At 55.1% G+C, this 14,348-nt stretch overlaps 1 protein-coding gene across 1 annotated transcript in view; it reads right to left on the bottom strand.

Moving 5' to 3' along the window:
• Rin3 (Ras and Rab interactor 3) overlaps positions 1 to 14,348 on the bottom strand; it is a 107,168-nt gene that overhangs the window by 76,239 nt on the left and 16,581 nt on the right. The window contains exon 2 of the mRNA XM_027931640.2: positions 3,940 to 4,141. Coding sequence (XP_027787441.1) covers positions 3,940 to 4,141 — 202 coding nt within the window. The remainder of the gene's footprint in view (positions 1 to 3,939; positions 4,142 to 14,348) is intronic.

Raw genomic sequence — 14,348 nt, forward strand, 5'->3', positions numbered from 1 at the left:
GGAGAATTGGGAGACCGGGCTCAGCCCACAGAGGCTCCTCCCGGCTCAGTGGCCTCTGCCGTTGTGGCCTCGGAACAGCTGAGGACAGCAGTTCCCTGGCATCAGAAGGGACAAGAGGGCATCGGCAGGTTTTCGCCAAGCCAATAGTGAATGGGCTGAGTGTCCCTGGACCCTGCCTGGGGAGGTGCCCGGCCACCCACGTGCTCGTCCGTATCACAGCCTGGGCTCCCACCGCTCCTGAACCAGCCCCGGGAACCACAGGCAGCTCACAGGGGGTTTCCCTTGTTAAAGCCACCCTCCGGCCTGGGAGCCATGACGCTCCGGCAGCAGCGAACACACGCGCCCTGGGCTTGGTGTCCAGGCTCCTTCTCTGATAAAGGGAAGCCGGGCTCTTAGAGAAATGCTGGTCCCAGGACTGAGGTGAGGCTCGTACCAGGTGAGGCTGTGGACTCTTTGATGGCTGGACAGTAAGGAAGGGCTCCAACAGACAGACAGACGACACCCGGACACACACACAGAGTAATGCGGTGTCCAGCAGACACGGGAACCAACAGAAGGATTCCCAGTGGCCAGAGCTGGAACAACCTGAGCGACAAATCAACCACAGTGGAACCATGTTGAGACCCAGAGTATAAGTAGGAATCCATGACCCCGTGTTGATGTGAGTGATGATTAAACAAATAAAGAGGCAGAGGATACAGCGGTCTCTGTGCAGAAGGGTGACTCCCACAGATCTGGGTCAAGGAGGCAGAGTCTAACTGTCCTTCCGAGAGGATGGAGCACAGGGACCTCTTCAGAAGAGGAGGGGGAAGGGGAGTGGAGCCTGGCACAGGCCTCGGCAGGTGGTCAGGGTCGGCATCTCCAGGGGAGGTCATGCTGACAGTTTGTGCCCTTGAAGAGACAATGCGAATGGCCTTGACCTCTGTGGTCCTCCTCCCCAACCCCAAGCCAGGTCCAGCCTCTAGACAAATCCTAACCGAGGGGCCTCAGCCAATACCCGGCCAGTCCCACGGAAAACAAAGTCTGAGAAACTCTCACAGGAGAGCACGTGTGGTGTCCTGGATGGGACTGGGACAGACAGACGCTGGATGGGAGCTGGGGGACCTGAAGGAGGGCCCGGCTTAGCACTGATGGACGGAGCTCGCGGGACGGCTGTGGCTAAGGGCAGATGCCAGGGGTGCCAGGTATCTGGAACTCTCTGTACCATCTTTGCAACTTCTCCGTCACTCTAAAATGACTCCACAATTTGAAAAACCATCTGCAGCATAAATACAAGCAAATTTTGATTATCTTGTGGCTGAATTCACAAAGGCAAACAACGATGTTCTGCACCTTATCAGAGACCAGGCTGCAAGGAGGAAAAGGGATTGGGGAAGGCTGTGGGATGCGGTCAAGGTCCCCAGATTCTGGGGACAAGAGGACTGGCTCCTCAGCCTCCGAGCACGGGCTCCAGACATGGCAGAGCATGTCCTCTCTCTGGTCCTGCAAGGGGTGGACCCAGGTGGCCCCTGAGAGCTATCATGGCATGGGGACCACCTTTCAAAATGATGAAGTCACCCAGTGATGGACTGTCCCCGCTCTGAGGGAGACATATTATGCAGCAAAGGCTTTCCTGGCCCCTGTTGGGACTCCACTTGTAAGAGCTGTGTGGCCGCAGGTCAGCGACTCGAAATCTCTGTGCCTCCGTTTCCTCATTCGGAAACGGGGACACTAACTACACTGCCTGGTGGAAACTGCTGTGAGGACCAAATAAAACTGCAAACGGCCCTCTTGGTTTGTGCAAGAACATTTCTCAAAACATATCCCCGTTACCAGGTGACACACGACTGTATTTGCACATAAATATGCACGTCCTCCTGGACACTTTAAGTCCTTTCTAGAGCACATAGGACATCCGATACGGTGTGAATACCGTGCCAACTCATCCTGCCGCGCTGTGTGGGGAGCGCGGCTGTACACGTGAGGGTCTGGTGCCCCCCACACCCCTGTTTGCCATCCACACTGGGCTGAATCTGCAGACCCAGAGCCGGGGACGCAGAGCCCCGCTGTGTTTCTCTTTCCTGCTGCTCCCAGGAGGAGGGCTGGGCTGCGTCCTCGCTGTAACTGGGCTCACACCTCAGCCCGTCTTCTCTCATTAGCCAGGTGCCAGGGCAGGCTACTGTGCTCCCGGCTGGAGGCCAGTGGGTGCCCCGTCCATGCCCCCCACTGCCCAGTGGCCAGGTCTGCATCCCCTTGCCCCAAGGCTGTTGCTGGCTGAGTCAGTCCACACTCAGGGCCCAGAGCAGGGGCTGAACGGGACCCCTCAACCTGGCAGCCTTCCACCAGGATGTCAGGAGTTGAACGCCCAGAGCTCCGGCCCCTCGTGCGGGGGATCCTGAGACGCCTGTCCCACGCTGGCACCCAGGGCTCCCCAGCAAGACTCCCATCCAGCGGCCCTGGGTAGCAGGCGGGATAACTGCTGTGCCCTCGCTGCCCTCTGGGTCTGGCCTCTTCCCCTTGGCCACTCGTGGGGCCACCTCCCCAGTAGACCTCTGGCTCTCAAATCCCTGTCTGAATTCTGCTTCTTGGGGACCTGGAACTAAGGCCCCTCCTAGACTCAGTTTCACTATCTGTAAGGTGGGTGCAGGACTATGGCAAGATGATATCAGCAGAGCACAGGGGCAGGCTAAGAAGAATCCCAAGGAAAACCACCTCTGTCATTTCAGCTGTGTTTATTCAAACTTTCTGAAGAGAGGACCACCCCCTTTTGTTCTTTTTGATTTTGAACTCAGGGCCTCATACACGTTAGGCGCAAGCTCTACCACTGAGCTACACTCCCTGCATCTTTTGACAAAGTGGTCACAATATACGCCTGCCCCAACGTGCCCTAGAAACACACTTGTGTTTTCCTAGGACTGTCCCTTACCATCTGGCCCACCCCATCTGCACACATACCCTGGACACCCACCTCATGAACTTAGAAAAATTTTATATGATAAGAATTTCAACTCAATTAAATTAAAAGCATCCATCCACCCATCCTATGATCATAGAAATAGCACCTCTGGGTGGGAGTTCCATGCCCCATTTCAAAGTGACTAACATGGGGCTCAGGAAACTTAAGCCATTTGATAAAGAAAATGTGGCACATATACATAATGGAATATTACTCAGCCAAAAAGAAGAATGGCTCAGCCAAAAAGAAGATTATGGCTCTTGCTGGTAAATGGATGGAACTGTGAAATATCATGCTGAGTGAAATAAGCCAGCCCCCCAAAATCAAAGGCTGAATGGTCTCTCTGATATGTGGATGCTGACTCCAATAAGGGGGGTGGAGAATAGAAGTACTGTAGAGCAAACAAAGGGGAATGAAGGAAAGGGAGGGGGATGGGCACAGGGAGGACAGTAGAACGAACTGGAAACTTTCCTGTGATCATATATGAAAACACGACCCGTGGAAGTCCACATCATGTACAACCACAAGAATGGGAAGTCCTACTCCATATGTGTATGATGTCATACATACATGGAGTATGTATGATGTGTCAAAATGCTCTACTGTCATGTGTATCCAAAAAGAATAGGGAAAAAAAAATCACTTAGCCATTTGCTCAATCACAGACCCCCCCCCCACACACACACACAGCCTCTTATTTTCTCCTGTAAATTAAAGGGGTCTACAGCAGCTGGCTCTGTTCTGGGCCCTGGCCACCGGGTGAGCTCTCAGATGGGGTCCGCCTGTGCCCACCGGCCCTGCCTCCCAGGTTCTGAATGCCCAGAGGCCAGGCCGGGCACCAGGCCCTGCTCCCCAAAGCAGAATCAAGTCCCTACCTGAGTCTGGGCGCAGCAGCTTGAAGGGCAGCAGAGGGCAGCCACTCGCCCAGCTGCTTCCAGGCGGAGCCTCCGGGGCCCTGGCACCGGTGTCCCCCCCACCAGCCCACGAGGTGGGACCAGACTCACCCCCGCCACCTCCCGGTGCAGGATCCTGGCTGCCTCTGACCTGGCCAGCCCCAGCTGCAGCCACACGGGGCACGTCTTGACCAGCTTCTCCAGGACGCTGATGCCCCGGCGCGGAAGGCAGTTCTTGGGGGCGGCTGGCAGACCGAGCCCCACGCGGTCCTCCTTCTCCTCGTCCTCTCCTTTGCCAGCCTCTGCAGCAGGACTGAGAAAGAGAAGCAAAGGGTCAAGGTCCCACAGCCCAGCCACACGGTGGACAGCAAACGGGCTTGTTCAGCATCGCCGTGGCCAGGGACCTCTGGGGAGTTACCAAAGGAGCAGACCATGGTCTCTACCTCAGGAGCTGTGTCAAAGTGGGTGAGACATACAGCCCTGTGACAGCCGGCCCCGGCACAAGGAGGGGGAACATGACAGGAGCTCCTGTACCCAGGTGGGCTCTGGAAAGCACAGGGGGCGTCTGAGAACCCAGAGCTGGGGTGCCAGGCTCGGCCACTGAGCGACAGCCCAGCCCATTCAAATGCTTGTGACCAAGAACAACTTTCTGGGCAGTAAAATGCATAGGTCTCCAGCACATGGCTGGCCTGCTTTGGGCACACGCCCCACCTCTGTCCTTCCCGCAGACCAGGGAGAGACCCGTGCTGTCCAATGACACAGCCACTAGCCACAGGTAGTTATGGAGCTCTTGAAAGTGGCTGGTCCATATGGGGACAGGCTGTGAGTGTGAAATACACACAAATTCAAAGACTTAATGTGCAGAAAAGAGTAGCTCATTAACAATATTTTATATTATTGCATCTTGAAATGATGTTTTAGGTATGCTAGGCTAAATAAAGCATTATTCATTTTACCAGCTTCTTTTGTACAAGAAAATTTTAGATTATTATGTGGTTTGCATTATATTTCTATTGAACAGTGTCAATACAGAACATTTCTAGAAGGTTCCTTTGTGCCCCTCCCAGTCAGCATGTCCTCCTCTCCAGGATGAGGATGTGTTAACACAGGGTAAGGAAAGGAAGAGGATCACAGACCCTAAAATGGCCCAGCCACACAGAGGGCCTGCTGGGGAACAGGCCCTGCCCACGCCCGTCATCCTGCCTGGTTTAGGAGACCCTGGACCCGCCCCAGCACCCCACTCCCACGCTACCCAATGTGTGCAGCTAGTTTTGACTCCAGGGAGGGACGAGCCAAAAATCGGTGCCTCAAACCCCAAGGCGGGTGGCCGGGAGCTCCTGCACACTGTACCTAGGGACCCGAGTCTCTCGGGCACTGGCCGGGATGGAAAGCCCACTCGGACAGAGGAGGGCATTCAGGAGGTTGGGAAGAGGGGACGGTGCCTCCCAGTTTGCCCCGTGTCTCTGACGTGTTGCTCAGGGGTAGCGGTGAGCAGCGTGGACATTCCTTCTGGAAGCATCCAGGGCATTTGCTGGGAGGAGCCATTTGGCAGGGGGAGAGGGTGAGGCCAGGATGGACCCTTTAAAGGACACAGGAAGGTGGAAGCCCTCCTGGGGGGCAGAGGAGGCAGGGTTAGGGTGAAGGGCTGATGAGGGAGGAGGTGCCCACAGGGGGGAGGCGGGGAGCTGGGTTCTGTTGTGGACCCAGGTCTTGCCGGGACCTGACTGGTGTGTCTAGAGGAGAGACGTGTGAGGTTCAGGGCAAAGGTCCTGGAGCAGCCTCGGCAGAGTGTGATGAGGTTCCCTCCTCGGCCTCCCCTCCCAGGACCTGAGGGGCTGCTGTGCAGCCACCGTGTGTGGGTCACCTTCTGCTCACTGCCTACAGCCCGGGCAGAGCTGGGCCAGGCTGCAGGAAGGCACGCATGTCCTGGGAAGTGGCAGGAAGTGGGACCAGGAGCGGGTGGGGAGGGCAGCCCTGTGGACGACTCAGCCTGTGGCATTGGGGACCAGCTGTGTCATCTGGAGCTCAAGCCAGGGTGGCTGACTTACAATGAGGTGTTACTTTCCAGTCCCAGCATCCTCTCTGGGAAGGAAGCTGGGATGGTGGGGTCAAAATTACTCAATAAAGAAGTATCCAGGGCTGACACGTTCCTCCAAACCCACTTGGAAACATGACAATGTCTTCCGGCACCAGAAGACTTGACAATCCTCCTGGAACATCCAGGTGGGGCCAGGGCCAGGGAGGACCCTCCAGGCGGTTGGGAGTCAGCCCGAGCTGCTCCCATTCCCTCTGCCCCTGACCCAGTCCTGCCCTCTCACGGCCTCAGTTTCCTCATCTGGGTAGGTGGGCTGGATGGTCCCCCCATTTGTTGGGCGCCTTTGGTGGGTCCTGGCCCCATTGCCATCAAATGGGCTCTGGAGAAATGAGGGTGGCCTCTCTTTACTCCTGCCGTGAGCTGCTCCCGGAGGAGCAGGTGTGATTTTATTTAGCTATTATTTTCCCAACCCTCCCGCTGAAGTCTTCTCTTCTAGAGGCTGGAGTGAGTCAGAGCCAGGCCCATGGGGACTCTGGGGCCACCGGGAGCACTGGCTCTGAGTCCACACACAGGAGCCATTTTCCCAGGGCCAAAGGAAGGAAGGGCTGGGGTCACGGCTGCCTTCGGGCTTCCTGGGGAAGAAGAAATGAAATGTGCAGGGACCTGGCGAGTCTTGGAGGACCCACAGAGATGAAATTGCTCACTCTCCCCGCGATCCCCATCTGCATCCGGAGGCCACTGCTCTCAGGGTGACCAAATGGAAATCCTGTCCCAGGTTCCAAAGTGAGTCATGGGGGCTAGGCCTTCACATTCCCTGCACAAAGAGCTTCCACTGCCAAGAATCCAGGCCAGGCCCCTAATATTTAAGGCTTTCTTTTTCTAAGACCCCTCCTTCTCCAGGGGCTGCTCTCCATCCCCCCAAGGAAGCCTGCGCTTCCCCACCTGCCCCTCCTCCAACTCCTCTGTCCACGTGCAGGGCCGGCAGGGCCTCTAGATCCTGTCCACCAGGTAGGCAAAGGGATGCACGAGACAGCAATGACCACAGAAGGGAAAGTAGGTGAGAGGCTGCACTGACGCTCACGGCTTCTTCCCGTGAAAGTGGGAGGAAATATTTGCAAGACACTCATCAGAGAACCAGCAAATAGGTCTAAAAAGACGGGGAGGGGTTTGCAAAGGTTGCGAACAGATTCCTCAAAGAAAAAGACAGATGGCCCAGTAAGCAGGTGACAGAGTGCCCACACCCTCAGTCAGCAGGGACATGCAAATGAAAACCACAGGCGACAGGGGACGCCTGGGCTGGACCACTAGAGCAGGAAGAATCCAAGACAGACACCACCACGTGTCGGAGCGGGTGGGAGCCCACTGGGAGCCTTGCTGATCCTGGGGAAAATGTATACCCTACGATCACTTTGGGAAAAGATATGGCATTTAAAACAATCTCTATATAAACCTGAACACGTGCCTACTGTATGGCCCAGCCATCCCACTCCTAGATGTGTCCCCAAGAGAAATCAAAGTAGGTGTCCACAAGAGACTTGTGCGTAAATGACCATAGAAGCTTTACTTATAATAAGAGCTCAGAGTCAGTACAGGTGTCCATCAAAGGGACAGGGACAGGGAGACCGCAGTACCCCTGAGCAATAAATTAACAGTCAGTGATAACAGGAAATCGTTACCTGTGCAATAAAATAACAGTCGGTGATAGCGGGAAATCTATTTAGTAAGTTACTGTGACAACTCAATGAGATGCCTGTGGGGTGCTTAGCCTGGTGCCTGGCATGTAATTCAATAAAGCTTGGCTGTTGTTTTCCCAACCCTCTGACTCACCAGCTTGCGGTCTTCCCTTCCTCCCCCTCTGCAGCCGTGCACTCAGGACCCAGCACACTGGATGGAGTGGCTGGAGTCTAGGTCTGCGCCCAAGATACCATCTGTCCCCAGCAGCAACCCACAAGTTCAAGTGCTTGGGAAACACATGGCTTGACATGAACACAGGCATGATTGCAAAAAAAAAAAACACCCAATTTTCTTGGCAGAGTGACAAACCACGGGGAGGATCCCTCATGCCCAAGCCCAGCGAGTGGCGGTGAAAAGACGAATAGGAGCCGGCCCTTCCCACACGCCTGGCAGTGATGAGCACCAAAGGGCCACCTCGGCTGCAGAAGCTTCTAAAATGCTACTTTCCAGGAACACCCCAGCCCTGCCAGGGCCCCCTCTCCCTCCAGGAGGCCAGGCAGGCAAAGTGCGGGAGGCCCTCTGGGAGGCTGGCTGGAGCCCCCTGGGGGAGGGGTCTGCAGAGCAAAAATCTCCACCCAATGGGAATCTGAAAGAGGCCAAAGGCTGCAGCCCCTTGCCCTTGAGCAAGGTCCAGAAGTCAGAGCAGGAGCCCCTGAGGCTGGGAGGGCAGGACCTGGCTCTCCAAGAGCCTTCGGTGACCAAGCCGGTGGACACGTGCTCTGCGCAGGCTGCAGGAATCGGGTAGAGGCGGGCAGCCGCCTGAGGACACACCAAGGCGGGAGCTGGACAGAACCACTGAGCAGGCCCTGCACCAGGCTTTGCTCTGTGGCTGAGATTCCTGCTGTCAACGGGCCAAGTCACATCAGCTCCAACTGCCAGGGACTGTCACGGAGCCCACAAGGCATCAGGTCCGTAGTCCACTGGCTGAGCAGGAACTCCGACATCCTCGGCCTCCTCTCCCTGGCCGAGCTCCAGCCCAGCCCAGGCAAAGGGTGACAGGGAGGCTGGGTCAACAACAGCACTGTCAGTGCCAAACTGGGAACCCCCGAGATCCAGAGCAAACTGCTGCACACAGAAACTCTCCCACCAGGTTCCCATTCCACACACGGGACCCAGAACCACGAGCGGATCCATCCCCAGAGACTTCCCGGTCCACAACTGCCTAGGAGGCACGTCCCCTGGTACTCGGTGTCTAGCTTAGGGGGTTTTCTCCCCAGGTCTGAGGTGGGGAGACCAGCTGGGCTCCTGGGAGGGAGGCCTGTGTCTGTCCCAGGTCTACTCTGGGAGCTTGGCCATCCCCACATCTGTAGTAGGTCGGACTGTGTCCCCCCAACGATGCAGACTAATCTTTACCCCTGGAATACGACTTGGAAAAGGATCTTTGCAGATGTAATGAAGTCAAGGATGTCCAGATGAGGTCATCCTGGGGTTAGGGTGGACTGTGAAGCCAATGTGAGGTGTCCTTCCAGAGGGGAGAGAGACCAAAACAGACCATGTCCATGGGAAGCAGGGGAGGCCGAGTCAGAATGCCCCTAGGCCAATGAGTGCCAAGGGTTGACGCCCGGAGCCAGGAAAGAGGCATGGTATGGATCCTCCCCAGAGCCTCTGGGGGAACCCACTGCTGACACCTTGATTTTGGACTTCTGGCATTTAGAACTGTGAGAAAATAAGTGCCTAGTGTTTTAGGTTGCAAAGTGGGCGGTAGCTTGCTACTGCAGCCCTACAAAACGAGTACACCTCATAGTCCCATGTAAAGTCAAGGTCAGCAAGGCACAGAGAGGTGAATAAATTCATCCAAAATCACACAGTCAGTAAGGGGCAGAGCTGGGATTCAAATCTGGGTAAGCTGTCTCTAGAATCTGCTCCTAACCACGGCTCTAGAAAAGTTTCAAAAGGTTTAAGATTTTAAGATCAGAAAGTTGTTTTAAAAAAAAGTTTCCTAGTAGTACCCAGCAAATAAAGTTCAATAACTTTTTGTTGTTGTTTGTTTTTTAAATCCTATTTGGGAATCGATGCAAACTTATACAAAGACGTGTAGAAACAGGGCTGGGGATGTGGCTCATCGGTTAAGTGCCCCTGGGTTCCATCCCTGGGGTACCAAAAAAAAAATCTAAAAGGAGGGAGATGCCAGGGTCACATCCCAGTGATACTCCTGCTGGACACACATGTGCATAAGGAGACGATGGGGGAGAGCCGGCGTGCATCAGTGAGGGAGTGCACAAGGAAGTTGTGACCAGTCAGCCCTGGACGGTCACATCACACAGCTGTGACAGGGGACCAAACCTATCCGACTAAATCTCAAAATCCTGATGATGGTGTGGATTCTGATTTCCATTGCGCTGAGGTGAGAATGGCCTTGGGGTTGAGAAGCGCGGGTGGGCGGGGGCAGGCAAACTGGCACGATGTCTGCAACTTACTCTCCAACGGTTCAGAAAAAAACTAGAGAGAGGAAGAGGGAGAGCGAGGGCAGGAGCAAACTGGACATAATGTTACCCCGTGTGAGCCGGTGAGAAATGCACAGAGGATTCCTTGTTCTGCTCCTGTGACTTTCTTAGGAGTTTGAAAACATGTCAAAAGAGAAAGTTAAAAAGTCCTAAAATCAAACAAACAAAAAAACCATAATGTGCAGTGCAACAAGCAAGTTCAAGAAGGAATGAAAGCATTTATATAATGTGTAAAAACACTCAGTTCTTTCCTGGGGTGGAGGGGAGCACAGGATGGGACGCCCCACCCAGCTCTGCAAGATTGGCTGGACCAAGCTGACCAGGGCGTTGCTCCCATTTCCTCTAGACTTCTCTCCGCTGGAAATATTCAACCAAAGAATAAAACAGAAGGCCCCAGTCGCACACCCTCCCAAGGCCCGGAGTGCGTCACCTGCACTGGCAATGCCAGGCTCCTGGGCCATCTCCAGCACACCGGAGCTTCACAGCTCAGAAGCCCAGAGGCCTGCGTTGGGACCTCCTGCCCCGTGACAGACCCGCCCGGTCACTTGGTCTCCAAGAGACTTTTAGGGAAATCTTGATGCTGCCACAGTGCTCTCAGGACAGAAGCCAGGGGAGGTCCCTGGGGACGGCTTCTGCTCTGTGGCAGCCGCGGCACTCAGGCCAAAGAGCAGCAGCTATGCCAGGGGCCACTGTACCCTGAAGTTCTGGGTTCCAGCCAAAGATGCCAGAGGAGGGCACCCGTGGGCTGCCAGCACGCAGGGAGGGCCAGCCCCCCCCCCTTCCAAAGCCGCGCAGTGATGAATGAATGATGCATCGAGTTCTGGGTTGGGGGACCCAGGGTCCCAGGGAGCTATGCTCTCCCATGAGCCTCAGTGTCCTCTGGGAAATGGAGGGAACATGCCACCTGCTTCAAGGGTCGTGTGGGGGTCAAACGGGATAAAGCAAATGAAGAACTTGGCTCACCACAGGGACAAATGCCAAGGGGGATGGCAGGCCTGGGGACAGCTCTAGGAGGAGGGCAAGGCTGAAGGGACATGGGGCAGAGCAGGGCAGGAATTCCCTGGGGATGGAGGTGGAGGGGACGCTCCCAGAGACCCATGGAGCATCTGGCTTGGATGAGGGTGTGCGAAGGCACCTGTCGGGAAAACCGATCATTTGGACCCTCGAGTGAAAGCCAAAGCCCTGTGGCTGAGGCTCGCCGGGTCCCATGGTGGAAACGCCCCGTCATATGACTGAAGGCCTCTAGGGACACAAGCCTGCGGCCTCCAGGGCGACCACTCGGAGAAGTGATTCTCAGAATTGATTCTGAGATGAAGCCAGTGTCCCTGAAATCTTGCTTCATGGTGCTTTTCTACACTTTATTGGTTACTGAGGACAATCTGCTGTCCCCACAAAGCTCCTCGCCCAGGTAGAGAGGGCATGGGCACCTCCCACCCTGGGATCTCGGGCCATCCAGGTGGAACAGCCCCTTCTCCCACACAGGTGAGGTTCACCAACCGCCTTCCTGAGGGACACTGGACTGGATGTGGACACACGGTCCCCAGCAATCTGCAAATGTCTTCTTCGGTGATGTTTAATACAGCTGTGGAGTTGTGCAGCCATGACCACAGGGAATTTAGGACAATCTCGTCACTTCAGAAAGAAACTCCTTACTCTCGGGCAGTGCCCCCCCATTTCCTCCTGCTGGCCACTCCCCCATCCCACCCCAGGCCTGGAATCTACGGTCTGTCTTTACAGATCCGCCTGCTCTGGGTATTTCCTCTACACGGGACCATACATATGTGGTCTTTCATGTGTGGTTTCTTTCACTCGGCAGAGTGTTTTCGAGGTCCATCCGTGTTGGAGGGGCCAGCAGAATTGATCAGGGCTTCCGTATCAATGTTTAGTTGACAAATCATACTACATTTAAGTCATCCATTCAGCCGTTGATGGACGCGTGGGTTGTTTCCACTTTGGGGACTTTATGAATAATGCTGGTGACATTCATGTGCAAGTTTCTGCATGGAAGATGTCTTCAGTGCCCTTGGGAATATATCCAGCAAGGAGTTGCCAGGACATATGGTAACTGACTTCCTGTTTTCCACAGCAGCTGTGCCACCTGACACTGCCACCAGCCACAGATAAGGGTTCTAACACCCCCATACCGTTCCAACCCTGGTTATATCTGTCTTTTTTATGGTAGGCACTCCAGTGGGTGTGAAGCAGCATCTCCTTGCAGCTTTGATTTGCAATTCCCTGATGGCTATCAATGTTGAGTGCCTTTAATTTACAAATATGTGTTCCATTCTTATTTTTGAGGGGGGGGGGTACTGAGGATTGAACCCAGTATGGAACCACTGAGCCACATCCCCAGTGGTATTTTTTTATTTTGAGATTCCATCTCCTAAAGTTGCTCAGGGTCTCACTAACTTACTGAGCCTAGCCTTGATCTTCTGATCCTCCTGTCTTGGCCTCCAGAGTCACTGGTATTACAGGCGTGGGCCACCGTGGTGGTTTGTCCTTTCATTTTCCTGGGAGTGTCCTTTGAAACACAGAAGTTTTAAATCTTGGTCAAGTCCCATTTGTGTCTTTTTCCTTCGGTTGCTTATAGTTTGGGTGCACGCGTAAGAATCCATCACCTACTCCAAGGCCATGAAAATTTACTAAGAGTTTTTCGGCTTTAGCTCTTGCATCTGGGTCTGTGTTCCATTTTGAGTTAATCTCTGTGTGGTGTGAGGTAGGGGTCCAACTCCATTCTTTTGCATATGGATATCAAGTAGTTCCAGCTCCATGTGTGGAAAAGACAATTCTTTCTCTATCGAATTTTCTTGTCAGATTTTTAAATATCAACTGACTTCAAGTTACGGAGTAGTTTTGGGTCCTCTTATCAGATTGGTGCTGTGCTTCTGACCATGCTGAGCATCCTTCTGACTCTGAGTCTCTGAAGTTCGGCAGGGCGATGACCTGTCACACTGAAAGGCTTGTAGCCATCTCTTCTGGACGCTCATCCGCTACGACAGTGTTGGGTTTTCTACAGCTACAATACTTGGGGCATTTTTCTTTTTCTTTTTTTGGCACTGTTGGGGTTTGAACCCAGGGTCTTCACATGCTAAGCCACCCCCCTACTACTGAGCTACACCCTCAGCCCGAGCTACACAATGCTTTGGATTGGAGGATGGGATCACACTGTGGAGACAAAGGGAGGTAAGGCGAGTGTCTGAGATGAGCAGAGCCAACACTGAGCGCCTTGGGAGAGCAGGGGCGCTGTGAGGAAGGGGTGGCACAGAGGAAGGGGCGCTGTGAGGAAGGGGTGGCACAGAGGAAGGGGCGCTGTGAGGAAGGGGTGGCACAGAGGAAGGGGCGCTGTGAGGAAGGGGTGGCGCAGAGGAAGGGGCACTGTGAGGAAGGGGTGGCGCAGAGGAAGGGGCGCTGCGAGGAAGGGGCGCTGTGTCTGCAGTCAGGAGACCACAGGCCAGTCTTGCTCTCCACGTGCCCCTGGGCAACTCTCTGCAGCCTAGTCTGTAAGATGAGAGGGTTGAACCGGATCCAGGATGCGAGGAGGGTGAATTTCCGTGTGAACTCCCAGTTTCTTGGTGGTATTGCTGAGACGGTGGCCCTGGAGACAGAGGATGTGGGGACCTGCCAGAGATGGCCGCAGGGCTCTGCAGGGAGGGCAGCGTCAGGGTCGGGCTGAGGCCCCCCCAGCACTAAAAATTCCGTGACTTTCTGACTCAGCAGACCCTTGGCCAGGGGCCACCCGAGGCTCCTGTTCCAAGCCAGGCTGGCCCTGCCCCAGGGCAGAGCCGGAGAGGGCGGGCGGCCAGGCCAGCCTCTGTGGCTTCCTCTCTGCCAGATCCTTTTTCCTGAACGAGTGTGACGCTGAGCCCTGGCTGCTGTCCCCTCCCACCCCTGGCCAGGCTTGGGTACATACAGGATCCACACCACGGCTACAGGCTGACCACAGAGGTCCATGGGGGTGAAGGAAAAGTAGCCACTTGAGAAACCTCCTCACAAACGCCTGACAAATGCCTGCAGCCTGGTTTCAGGAGCTGAATGACGGCACGAGGCCTCGGCCGCTCCACAGGCGCTTGGGCTCTTTGTACAGTGCTCGGAAAACCCTGTTCTGAGATTGGTTCCCGGGGTTTCTCCTTACGCAGAAAACCAAAATGCCTTCCGTGACGAGGTGGGCCCAGGTGCACCTGGAGGCCTGGTCCTTGGTGGGTTAGCCCAGGAACCTGGACGCTCTGCGCCCTGCCCACAGCCTCTCAGCGGAAATCACTTTGAACAGGTCTTCTGGGCCCGGAAGTGCTGAGGCCAGGTCAGGCTCT

The sequence above is a fragment of the Marmota flaviventris genome, chromosome 2 (assembly GCF_047511675.1).
Source record: "Marmota flaviventris isolate mMarFla1 chromosome 2, mMarFla1.hap1, whole genome shotgun sequence".
In the NCBI taxonomy this organism is placed as follows: Eukaryota; Metazoa; Chordata; class Mammalia; order Rodentia; family Sciuridae; genus Marmota; species Marmota flaviventris.